At 36.8% G+C, this 14,060-nt stretch overlaps 1 protein-coding gene across 1 annotated transcript in view; it reads left to right on the plus strand.

The window, feature by feature from the left end:
- HCN1 (hyperpolarization activated cyclic nucleotide gated potassium channel 1) overlaps positions 1–14,060 on the plus strand; it is a 447,227-nt gene that overhangs the window by 363,950 nt on the left and 69,217 nt on the right. The window contains 1 exon segment of the mRNA XM_052659217.1: positions 1,776–1,922. Coding sequence (XP_052515177.1) covers positions 1,776–1,922 — 147 coding nt within the window.

Consider the following 14,060-nt stretch of genomic DNA (forward strand, 5'->3'; position numbering starts at 1 on the left):
CAACCACCTCATCCTGTCACCCCCTACTTTCCTGCCCTCAATCTTTCCCAGCATCAGGGTCTTTTCCAAGAGTCGGCTCTTCACATCAGGTGGCCAAAATGTTGGAGCTTCAGCTTTAGCATCAGTCTTTTCCAATGAATATTCAGAGTTGATTTGCTTTAGGATTTACTGGTTTGATCTCCCTGTTGTCCAAGGGACTCTCAAGAGTATTCTCAAGCACAACAGCTCAAAATCATCAATATATGTGTGTGTGTGCCTATAGTAGTAGTAAGCCTGCAGGTTTTACTTTAATATGTAAATGTGTGTGTGTGTATGTGTGTAATCTATTAGGGTTACTGTAGGTATACATATACACACCCACAGTAGTTAGGCCAGAAGGCTTTACTTGAAGGAATAGTCTGGTGACCAACTAAAGGGATCTCATGACAAAGTTGTATTTCCTTTGAGAATACTAATCTCTAGAAGAGAATATCCAAAAAATATGAATTTTATGAGTAAATAATGTACTTAAAAACATTTGAAGAAGTACAATACAATGGGTTGCTGTTTCCCATTAGGTATATTTATTATCAATTACCAGTTATATTTACAATAATTATGGGCAAGGAGTCCAGTCATCTAGATCTGGCTTGAGCTCTGTTATCAGGAAAAGATTTGAAACAAAAATATCCAAATGTGTCATGTTTAAGGAAAGATTTTTTTCCATTATCTTCATCCAGTTTTATTACCTACCTTTTTATTTGTACTCAGCTTTTATCATCTGCACAGTGGAACTAATTTAGGGGGTTCTAACCAATTTTTTTCAAAGTATAGTCTTATGACTGCCTGCATTTGAAATATCAAGGGAATATTTCTCAAATTTAAATGTGTGTGAGTCATCCAGGGCATCTTTCTTAAGATGCAGATTCTGATTTTTTAAAGCCTGAAATTCTCCTCTAATGATATATTACCAAGTAATATATGTGCTTTTGGGTTCCTCTTTGATTTGTAGGGACTTTTTTAAAATGTGTGTTTATGTATATGAGTATGTATATAAATTTACAAAGGCAGGTACCTCAACAGAATCAATATCTGGAATGCAAATCATTCCCCAAAGACTGCTTCATCCCAAGTTTTATAAACAATCAAGTTTAAGAAGTACTTATTTAAATAAAATAAAGTGTCTAAATTAAGTTTCAGCTATAAAACTATGTGGATCTAGTCTCATTCTGATATTTTTCTACAAACTAAATTTAAGTCAAACATAGTCTCTTAATTTATAGGGCATGAGTGTCCCTTGAGTATATATGACTTACAAACGGTTGCAAAACTTTGTGCTTCCAGATTAAAGTTTTGATTAGGTCTTATCTTTGGGTATAAGATCTAAGATAAAACCTTTGTACTATCCAAAGTTATAAGATTCTTTCTCCAAATGCTAAACAGCAACTGTGTACTTCAAAGAACTGCTTTTTTTTTTTTAATAGCTTTACATTTTTTTTCTTGCCTCATCACTGGATTTTTGGGGATGCACCCAGTTTACTCTGAACTCCTTCCATGCTTCCTCTCCATAACTTTTCAGGTGTTTACAGGAAATATTTATCTAAACAAATACCATCTATAGTATGTGACATAGAGTAGGTACTTTACAACCTAGTACATTAATTCCTTCACTTTAAAGAATTTCATTTTGTTACTGTTACTCAGAAGTTGTTGAATATAGCCTAACAAAATCACATCATGGTTTCCCATACAGCCTAACAACATTTTCTAATTTATTTTTTTCCCTTTCCTTACAGTATAAGCAAGTGGAACAATATATGTCATTCCATAAGTTACCAGCTGATATGCGTCAGAAGATACATGATTATTATGAACACAGATACCAAGGCAAAATCTTTGATGAGGAAAATATTCTCAATGAACTCAATGATCCTCTGAGAGAGGTAAGATTAATTGTCTTCAGTCTCCATGAGTGTGATCATTGTTTACTTTCTCTTTTCCTGGGAAATCCTCAATTCCATGTTTTGACATTACTAAAAAAAAAAATTAAAACTGAATGTTAAAACAATTTTCCCCTTTATTCACCCTATGTTCTCACATTTACAGGCTCTGCGTTTTTAAAAAATGACTGGAGAATTGCTCTTATAATTATGATTCTCAAGATACCAATTTATTTTCTGTGTCCCTGGTTACAAGTCCTTTCTGGTCCTCATTGTCCGTAGCCTCCCAGCCTTCCACTCTCTCATCTCATGCTCACCAAACTGTTTTATTAACTTCTTTGTGATTTCTACTTTTGTCCTATTTTTGTTTTTCCTGTTCATCTCCTGGACCCTGATCACAGACTGACTTGACCCTTGTGAGTCATTCATTTCCTGTTACTTCAATAAAACACTTTGCAACATCTATAACCACCTCTTTTCTCAAGTGGCCCTTCCTTCCCTCCCTAGATGTCCTCCCTCTGCCCACTAGAATGTTCAGGTTACCCTTAGATCAAAAGAACGTTCTCTTGATTGTGTTTCGTGCACTGACTTTCTCTTTCTCTTTTCTTTTACTACTCATCTAGAAAGATTACTCTATAGTTATCTTCCACTGTGGTTCAATCTCCACTTCTTTACCAAAATCGTTTCCTTGAAAATTATCAGTGAACACTTAGGGATGACATTATTTGTCTTGGATCCATTCGCAGTTCTTTTAAACACTTGGTAACACCTAATATCCTGAATCTTTCGAGGGAGCTCCTTTAACACTAAACCATTGCTGTCTTTGGCTTTTCACTTTCCATTTCTGAATTTATTTTCTTATTTATTTCATCTCTCTCTTTAGTTCTGAAAATTTGACCTCCAAATTCTTGACATAATCCGTTTTCTTAAAAGCTGTATGATTTCCTTTTGCCATTGCTACATGATTTCCATTTGCCATACACATATAGTAAACCATGTATTAAAGTGATTATCTTCCATCACTAAGCCATTTATCCTTTGAAGTCTCTCTCTGTAAATATTTTAGTTATTCTTTTGAGTCGTATAGAATGTAAAACTTCAGTCTTTTTAAATCTTTCTCTGCTCTGCACATCCAGTCAATCACCAAATGCTATCAATTCACTATAACAATGTATCTTACAGCTTTGTCCTTGTCTCTTTTACCAAGTTCATGACCCTAACCTTGTTGCTCTCACGTGGACTGTTTGCACTCTCCCTTTAGTTTACCTTTCAACCTTTGGTCTGTTTTCTCTAATTACCACTTAAAGTAGCAATGCCAAATTAATCTTCTTTTATGTATATGAGATAGTCATGTCTCTGCTCAGAAACATTGTCTTTACAGGTTCATCAAATAGAGACTCTCTTTGGGCTCATATTCGAGCCCTTCTATGCTCTGATCCTTGCTAAATTTCCAGCTTTATTTTTCCCTGTTGCCCTATATTTTCCGAAGTGGCCTATAGCCAAATTGTGCAACTTACTGTTTTGCAAAAAGCAATTCTGATTTCTCAACTTGCATCATATGTTTTCCAGATATGTTTCTCATCTGTTGGCAAATGTAGTTCAAATAATATTTATTTATTTTTACTTCCTTTGATTTTCCAGATTAGATCTGGTCTCTTTTTCCCCTGACCCCAGGGCACTGAGTCCATAATGGTTGAGTACTACTTTCCATTTTGTCTGTTATCATGATTTTTCCACATTAGTTTCCTCCACTTTTGTCTTGAAAGTTCCTTAAGAGCAAAGGTCACTTCCTCTATATTTTAAATTTTTCTTGAAATTCCTACTATATGTAGCAAATATAAAATACTCAATAAATATGTCCATTCCACCTAACATCTTTACCATTTATAACCATCCCTAAGTATCTACATCCATTAAAAGTTATTTGTATTTTTTAAGCCTTAAGACATCAGTTAAGAGTTTCGGAAACAGAAGGAGCTGAATATCTGCTATTGATTAACTTATTTTCTCTATAAAGTCCTCAATCAAATAATAAAGTCCTCAATCAAAACGCAAATCTTTTTGCTTTGAGAGATAGAATTAAACCTTTGTATTTTTAAAAAAGCTATATATCATGTTTTTTAATCTATTAATATGTTTTGCTTTATCTCTTTGTTGGATTATGCATTTTGTTTTAAATACAAATCCTCTTCACTAAGAGGCTGAAGCTCAGGATACTAAAACCAGGTTAGGTTCTCAAGTGCCAGGCAGGATTCAAAGGTGGGGTAGGATGGGCCATAGCATAGAGACAAAGGTAACTTAATAGACAGTATCAGCGATTAAGATGGAATCAGTAGGCAGATGGATACAATAAATCTAAGGATTTATTTGAAAGAAGCAGAAAAGTAAGGATTCCAACAGAAAATGTCATTGAGGGACTATAGAAAGGCAACAGAAAGTGAGCATAAAAATGAACCCTGAAAAGCTGAATGATTAAATGAGAAACATTTCTCCATGCTAAAAATGCTTAATGTAATATAAAATCAGGATAACAAGAAAATTTTCTTAATCATGTATTTGTTATTAATTACTGCCACACTTTGACTCTGATCTTAAGTGGAAAACTTCCACTTTTCATTTTTATCCCCTTTAGTTCAGTTGCTCAGTCATGTCTCTTTGTGACCCATGGACTGCAGCATGCCAGACTTCCCTGTCCATCACCAACTCCCAGAGCCTACTCAAACTCATGTCCATCGTATCAGTGATGACATCCAACAATCTCATGCTCTGTTGTCCCTTTCTTCTCCCTCCTTCAATTTTTCCTAGCATCAGGGTCTTTTCCAATGAGTCGGTACTTTGCATCACGTGGCCAAAGTATTGGAGTTTCAGCTTCAGAATCATCCTTCCAGTGAATATTCAGGACTGATTTCCCTTAGGATGGATTGGTTGGATCTCCTTGCAGTCCATGAAACTCTCAAGAGTCTTTTCCAACACCACAGTTCAAAAGCATCAATTCTTCGGTGCTCAGCTTTCTTTATAGTCCAACTCTCACATTTATACACATGCCCCCAATTCCCTCAATTCCTACAGCTATTCTGTCATTCACTTATAATAATTTGTCCTTATATTTTCAAATGCCATGTTCTTGCCTGGAGAATCCCAGGAACAGAGGAGCCTGGCGGGCTGCTGTCTATGGGGTCGCACAGAGTCAGACACAACTGAAGCGATTTAGCAGCAGCAGCGGCAGCATAGTTCAAAGCTTCAGCATCTTTTACTTCACTTTCTGACATGCACCCACCACTTTTCTCCCTGCCTTTGATCGCACTTAGCTCAAATGCATCCCATCCCTTGGCTATCATATTGAATGATATACAACACAAGTTCAATGTTACTTTCTTGGAGTCTAACTATGGCCTCCTATCCCCTCTAAGAAAAAGGCCAAGCTGCTTGAATTGCACTGGAGAAGCTCTGTGGTCTGCCTCCATCTTTACTTTCATGATTCACTGACAGAAAATTGTTGATAATTTCCCTGAGAGGAAAAATGTCGCTGATTGTCTCTTGGCCTTCCTTTATGCTACCTTCTCTATCGTCAATCCTTTCAACCCGACTTTCCTTCAATTTTCCATCAAACAGTCTTACCAGGTATGAGTTTCTTCATAAATTCTCTCTGAAAACTCTCTATCACTGTATTTTCATTTGTCAGTTTACTCTTCGTCTGTTTTAAGACTGTGAGCTTCTTGAGGATAGAGACTGTGCCATAGTATCTCTTTATCTCTAATGACTAGTATTTGATAGGAGCTCACTAAATATTTATTAGAAAAATGGTATTTTACTGAATTATGAGTGAAAAGCAGGATAAATTATGGCTACTTAATCAAATTAAAGTTCTTAGAAGTAGAAGCATGAAATACTGAAAGATTTAACACCTTAAAAAGGTGAAAACAATGTTTGTTCCTTTGTTCTTCAATGTTTGCTCTTCTGGCATCAGAGTCACACAAAAGCCAAACTCTAATGTGAACTAAAACTATAGAAACGGGAAGAGTAGCATAGGAAAGTAAGCAAAGACATTGGCCAGCAGGTAACAGAAGTCATTATTCAAATGAAACCTGGATCTAAAACACCCAGATATGTTTTACAAAGAAAAGTTTAGTAAGAACAATGGGAAATATATCTTGTCCTCTGTTAACCTGGAGTATTATGTACCTGCTATATTTAGGTCAAAGTGGTAGATCACAAGAAATGTTTTAAAAGTAGTAAAATACATCATTCTGTCTTTCAAAAGCTGTATTCTAATTTAGAAGATGAGGTGTAAATTTATGCAAAATGTATTTTGGTCCTTATTGTGCCTCTTGTGTCCAGAAAGTGCCTGGCATATAGAAGACATTGAATGATTGATACTATAAATATAAAATGAATCCAACCAAGATACTTAGAAAGTGAAAACTAGATTATTGGATATGTATATTTTAATAAAAGGTAAAAATATAAGATGTACATTGTATGCACAAACACATGCCACATGTAATTGTTAATCATATATTCAAGTTTTCACCAACAACTATCTTACGTTTTAATGAGACTTTTAACTTAAAATGCTTCTTTGTCCAGAAGCCTCTTTTTTTGAAAGTATTTTGCATAATATGAGATGCTGATATATACATTAAAGCAACAATTTCTGCTAACACAAGTCTGGGTACTCACAAATGTACAAAAGTGAAAGGTCAAACTTTATATTCTAAAAAGCTTATTAAAAAAAATCCATTGTTTGAAAATAGAGAAAGAAAATAAAATGTGGTTCTTATGAATGTGAAATTATTCCTTACTCATAATCAATTAAATCTGTGTTATATCTATTTTATTCTCCATCCTTTCTTTTCAATGTGTTTGAATATTTTAAAATATGAAGAATCTCTAAGATGTAGAATGGCAGGAAGGATTTCATTTGTGTGACCTTTGAAAGCTCTTACCAGAAACTTATATCATGCATATGCAAAATAATTTAGCTAGTAGATATTTCGAGAGCAAAACTTTATTGAAAGAATTCTCATGCATAAACTAGGTGATTTATCTTTTTCACACATTGGAGACAAATTGCTGAACTGCCTTCAACAAATACCTGACTCATTGTTGAGGTCTCAATACAAATGTTACCTCCTTAACAGAGCCTCGCCTGATTTAATTTCCTTGCATTCTCCATCATATGAGTTTTGTTGTTGGTACACATCACTTTGTTGTCTTGTTGTCTCTTTTCATTTATTTGTTAATTGTCTGATCTACTATAGGAACTCAGGACCCAAGAAAGTAAGGACTTCTTGATTTCCACCATAGCTCCAGCCCCTCCATAGTACATCTTTAATAACTGCTTGTTGGATAAATAAATAAAGTCAAATTGTTAGATTATTAGATGATTAGAACTTGAAGGGAGAATTTTGGAGACACAGTAGAGATGCTGGCATGACGAAAAGTGATGCCCAGAACTATGGCGTACTGTGGCCGCTTTACCTTTCTTAGTATCATTTTAGATTGTACTAGGGAGAATGTGGTTTCTAACATGTAACTAAAGGATGCTGGCATCTTTAGATTCCTCTGTGAGTTTGTTTTGATATACACACAGAAAACCTAGAAGGTCCTATTTTGCATGCAGTTGTTTTTATTTTCTTTTTAACTTTCTCAACGTTTATATACATTAGTGATTTATTTCTGAGTAAACCTGAGGGGTGGGGGAGTATGCCAATAGAGTACAATTATTAAAGGTATCTGAGTATTTTGTCCAAACTCTATAATATTAATAGTATCCACGGGATAGATAGAAAATAAATACGATTTTTCTTACATTGCTATGCCAGGTGTGCGTAGGGTAATGTCAGTGGTTCGTAAAACAAAAGTTGCTGGATTCCCTGTCTGAACCTAAGCAGTGAGCCACTCAAGGTGGAGAAAATTCAGCATGGGACATAAATCTGTGTGTTCTTCATCCTCGAGCTAGGCCATATGACCACAGCACTGGCCCCACTGGCATTGTCAGCATCCTGAGAAGTGATTGGAAAGTCATCTAAAGAAATTATCTTTGTTTCACTGTCAGCTAATATGCATGGACCCAAGAAGATAGGAACAACTACAGTTTTCTGAAAAAACTTCTTAGAATAGTACCTAGAAATTAAACTAGAGCCACTATAGTGATGCATTCATTATCTGTCATTTCTGTTCTTCACTCTCTTGTTGGTCTGTGACTCAATCTGGTTAAAATTCTGAGTCTGCAAAGATGGACTCCAGTGATCTCCAGAAAACTCCTCTCCCTCCCAGTTGTGCCCAGTCCTGGTTTGCCTGGAGAACCCTCCTATTCTTCCATCCACTTAAAATGTGCACCTGTTTTGCCTTGTGGGCTCGGAGGTCTTCTGTTTCATTGTTTTGAATGGTTTAAATTGCCTTTATGATATTCTCAGTGTTTTGAACAGCACCATGTATGAGTGAAAGCCAACTATGTAGGAGCCATGCAGCGTCAGGGGGAGAGTATGGCCCTGGTTCCACTGGCCTCGTTTTTTGTTTGTTTTTATTTTATACTGAAGTTTAATGATGGCTCAGTGGTAAAGAATCCCCCTGCCAGTGCAGGACTTAGAGGTTTGATACCTGGGTCGAGAAAATCCCTTGGAGAAGGAAATGGCAACACACTCCACAATTCTTGCCTATAAAATCCCATGGACAGAGGAGCCTGGCAGGCTACAGTCATGAGATTGCAAAGGGTCAGACACAACTGATCAACCAAACAATACATAGTTGATTTATAATGTTATGTTAATTTCAGGTGTACAGCAAAGTGATTTAGTTATACATATATATTTATTTTCCCATATAGATTATTACAGAATACTAAGTAAAGTTCCCTGTGCTATACAGTAGATCCTTTCTGACTATCTATTTTAATATAATAGGGTGTATATGCTAGTCCCAATTTCATAATTTATAGCCCCCCTTCCCACCTTTGGTAACCTTGAGTTTATTTTTGGTCCCCTTTGGTAACCATGAGTTTAATTTTAAGTCTGTGAATCTGTTTTTGTTTTGTAAATAAGTTTTTTGTATCATCTTCTAGACTTGTATTTCTCTGTGTGACTTAATTTAGTGTGATAATCTCTAGGCCCATTTATGTTGCTGCAAATGGCATTATTTCATACTTATTTTAAGGCTGAATAATATTCCATGGTATACACACAGACCACATCTTTATCCATTAATCTGTGAACGGACATTTTGGTTGCTTCCATGTCTTGGCTGTTGTAAGTAGTTCTGAAATGAACATTGGGGTGCATGTATCTTTTTGAAGTATGATTTTCTCCAGATACACGCCCAGTAGTGGGATTGACGGATCATACGGTAAGTCCCACACTGTTCTCCATAGTGCCATTCAGTTCAGTTCAGTTCAGTTCAGTCGCTCAGTCGTGTTTGACTCTTTGCGACCCCATGAATCGCAGCATGCCAGGCCTCCCTGTCCATCACCAACTCCCAGAGTTCACTCAGACTCACATCCATCGAGTCAGTGATGCTATCCAGCCATCTCATTCTCTGTTGTCCCCTTCTCCTCCTGCCCCCAATCCCTCCCAGCATCAGGGTCTTTTCCAATGAGTCAACTCTTTGCATGAGATGGCCAAAGTACTGGAGTTTCAGGTTCAGCTTCATTCCCTCCAAAGAAATCCCAGGGCTGATCTCCTTCAGAATGGACTGGTTGGATCTCCCTGTAGTCCAAGGGACTGTCAAGAGTCTTCTCCAACACCACAGTTCAAAAGCATCAATTCTTCGGCACTCAGCTTTCTTCACAGTCCAACTCTCACATCCATACATGACCACTGGAAAAACCATAGCCTTGACTAGATGGACCTTAGTTGGCAAAGTAATGTCTCTGCTTTTGAATATGCTGTCTAGGTTGGTCATAACTTTTCTTCCAAGGAGCAAGTGTCTTTTAATTTCATGGCTGCAAGTCACCATCTGCAGTGATTTTGGAGCCCCCCAAAATAAAGTCTGATACTATTTCCACTGTTTCCCCATCTATTTCCCATGAAGTGATGGGACCAGATGCCATGATCTTCGTTTTCTGAATGTTGAGCTTTAAGCCAAGTTTTTCACTCTCCACCTTTGCTTTCATCAAGAGGCTCTTTAGCTCCTCTTCACTTTCTGCCACAAAGGTGGTGTCATCTGTGTATCTGAGGTTATTAGTGCCATTAGCCTCATATAAATGTGGCACCACAACTTAGTATCTGCACAACTTTAGGCTCTTTCATAACTTGTACATATTTTACTTTCTTCATCTTTAAATATAAATGATGATGATAAGTACCTAACAGAGATGTTTTAAAATTAAATGAGGAAAAAAAAACATTAAAAGTTTGAAAAGTGCCTGGTACATAGTAAGTACAAAGTAAAATTTTATTCTTAGTATTACTATGAGTCCATGAAAAATAGTATATAGTCACAGCCCACATGGCTCTTACAACTTGATGAGAGACAGAAATTTAAACCAGCAATTATAACTGTGTATTAGTGCTATGAGAGGTCATTCAGAGGGTGTTAGACCATACCTCAGAGGGACACTAACTCAAGGTTTATCATATGTCTCATTTCTTCTGGAATTTATTCAAACAATCTGCTAACAAGCCCTTCCTCCAGTTTAACAACCAGCCTTCTGGAGACAGCATCTTAGCATCAAAACTTGGCATTGGAATTTTAAGATCAGAGACTGATGACGCTTTAATGCAGGGGTATATTTAAAACAAAAAGCTAATTAGAAAAATTCAGTGAGCCATACCCCTCTGCTTATGAGAGCCTGTTGGAATGTGTACAAAGTAAGAAGGTCTATTTTTATCATGATCAGATTTATACTGATTTGATTAGTGCAAAATGGCAAACTTAACTGTCGAGAAAGAGGTTAATGCACTTCTAAGTCTGTCTCCAAAGTTCAGAACTGATCTATTTTTAAACAATGGCATGTGAAGAGCTGTGGGCTGAAAATAGGTACAGATCATGTGTCCCAGCAGAATATAGGACGTCAGTATATTTCATTTTCACAGAACATGAATTGGGCTGAGAGTATAATACTGTCCTTCTGACCTTTAATTTGTTGAATAGAGTGTTAGGGAAAAAAATCCTAATTTGCATCCATATATTTAGTGTAATTCAGAATAAGTTCTTGAAGTACATACTTGTTGGTTTTTTGAATGTCTCCTAAAAATGTGTTCAGTTCAGATTAATTAAAATAGCCTAGACACGTAGTATTATAAAGCTATACAGGAATCGTGTGTCATATACTCACGTAAAAGGCACAGTAACCAAAGGCTAGAAAATATATGTAAGTGATCTAATCTTGGTCACATTACCAAGGAAAGAAATTTAGTCTTTACACTTTCATCTTAGAACTTTTCCCTTGCATCCCTAGAAAACAAACAGACAAAAAGCATTTATGGATTTCTTAATGTGTGCAAGATACTGATTCAGGCATGATGAGAAGGTAAATCATAAAATGTCATTTCTAGTCCCACAGTGCTTTACTGTGTGTTTGTCGAGAAAAGATAGAAAAACATGAAAAAAAAATGAAGAAAAAGTTAAAATACATTACTAAAAATACAAGAAATGTAGGAAGTTACATATGGTTAATTGCCAGAGCAAAGCAGACATTACTCACTAAACTTTGAAATGGATTAAAGACTTAAATATATGGACCTAAACTCACAGAACTCTTAGAAGAAAACAGAGGAAAAAAATGGGTTCTGAAAATGCTTTTTTTGAATGAGACCTAAAACACAAGCAATAAAATAAAAACTGAGTTAGTCGAACTACATTAACTAAAAAGTTTCTGCAGAACAGTCAACACAATAAAAAGACAACCCATGGACTGGAAGAAAATACTTGGAATCCACACATCTGAGGAGAGGTTAATATTCAAAATATATAAACAACTGACACAATTCAAGAACAGGAAAGCAAGTAGTCCAATTAAAAAGTAAGCAAAGGACCCAAATAGACTTTTTTTCTCACATTTAAATGGCCATGAGACATATTGAAATGTGCTGAATTTAACTGATCATTAGAGAAATGCAAATCAAAACTACAGGGAGCTGTCACCTCACACCTATTGGAATGTCTGTTATCAAAGGACAAGGTATAGTAAGTACTGGGGAGGACATGGAGGAAAGGGAAACTGGGAGGATCCGGAGAAAGACAGTTTGTATCATTGAGCAAGAGCCAGATCCCTGGACCTTTTCCTTGATTTTTCCTAACATCCCTTCAGTACTCTGCTTTATTGACTATGCCAAAACCTTTGACTGTGTGGATCAAAACAACTTGTGGAAAACTCCTAAAGAGATGGGAATACCAGACCACCTGACCTGCCTCTTGAGAAACCTGTATGCAGGTCAAGAGGCAATAGTTAGAACTGGACATGGAACAACAGACTGGTTCTAAATCAGGAAAGGAATACGTCAAGGCTGAATATTGTTACTGTGCTTATTTAACTTACATGCAGAGTACATTATGAGAAACACTGGTTTGGATGAAGCACAAGCTGGAATCAAGATTGCCAGGAGAAATATCAATAACCTCAGATATGCAGATGACACCACCCTTATGGCAGAAAGTGAAGAAGAACTAAAGAGCCTCTTGATGAAAGTGAAAGAGACTGCAAAGCTGGCTTAAAACTAAACATTCAGAAAACTAAGATCATGGCATCTGGTCCCATCAGTTCATGGCAAATAGATGGGGAAACAATGAAAACAGTGAGAAACTTTATTTTTGGGGGCTCCAAAATCACTGCAGATGGTGACTGCAGCCATGAGATTAAAAGAAACTTGCTCCTTGGAAGAAAAGTTATGACCAACGTAGACAGCATATTAAAAAACAGAGACATTGCTTTGCTGATAAAGGTCTGTTTAGTCAAGGCTATGGTTTTTCCAGTGGTCATCTATGGATGTGAGTTGGACTGTAAAGAAAGCTGAGTGCCACCGAAGAATTGATGCTTTTGAACTGTGGTGTTGGAGAAGACTCTTGAGAGTCCCTTGGACTGCAAGGAGATCCAACCAGTCCATCCTAACAGAAATCAATCCAAAATATTCATTGGAAGGACTGATGCTGAAGCTGAAACTCAGATACTCTGGCCAGCTCATGCAAAGAACTGACTCTTTGCAAAAGACCTTGATGCTGGGAAAGATTGAAGGTGCAAGGAGAAGAGGATGACAGAGGATGAGATGGCTGGATGGCATCACCAACTCAATGGATGTGAGTTTGAGTGAACTCCGGGAGTTGGTGAATGACAGGGAGGCCTGGCTTGCTACAGTCCCTGGGTTCACATAGAGTCGGGCAAGACTGAGCAACTGAGAACTGAGCTTCAGTACTCACCGCTACCCCAATATTTTTCTGGATAACAATGTTTAGGTCTTCAAAAATTAGTCCTGTGGTTGTGTTGTATAATTCTACTTATGAGGCTGGTGGAATAAGCACATTCATAGCAACAGAGAGTAGAATTTATCAGTGATTTGAGTGAAGGGAGAAAGTTATAGTTTAAAGGTTACAGAACTTTGGTTGAAATTAATGAGAATGCTCTAGGTATAGATACAGAGGAACTTCCCAGGTGGTGCTAGTGGTAAAGAACCCACCTGCCAGTGCAGGAGACATAAGAAATGCCAGTTCGATCCCTGGGTCGGGAGGATCCCCTGGAGGAGGGCATGGCAACCCACTCCAGTATTCTTGCCTATAGAATCCCATGGACAGAGGAGTCTGGTGGGCTACAGTCCATTGGTTATCAAAGAGTTGGACACGACTGAAGTGACTTAGCACACACAATCACAATGGCAACACTCAGACAACACTATGAACGTTCTTGTGAATTGTATACATGGAAATGCTTAAATTATAAATATTGTTGTATATATTTTATAAAAATCTAAAAAGTCAATCTTATAAAATTGCACCCATTATTATAACTCTCATCCTGCCTGTAAAGTCATTTCCATCTGCCTGTAGCTCTTGTCAACTAAATGCCCATGATACTTCACACTCAATACAAAAATAAAGCAAAATCCTTTTTTTGTGTAAGTAAAGTTTTTTTCGTTTTCTGTTTTTTAATTTATTTCACCCCAGACTGAAGAGCTCAGAAGTTGTTGATGTGTGTGGGCTGTATTCTACAGC

The sequence above is a fragment of the Budorcas taxicolor genome, chromosome 20, assembly GCF_023091745.1.
Source record: "Budorcas taxicolor isolate Tak-1 chromosome 20, Takin1.1, whole genome shotgun sequence".
Taxonomy (NCBI): domain Eukaryota; kingdom Metazoa; phylum Chordata; class Mammalia; order Artiodactyla; family Bovidae; genus Budorcas; species Budorcas taxicolor.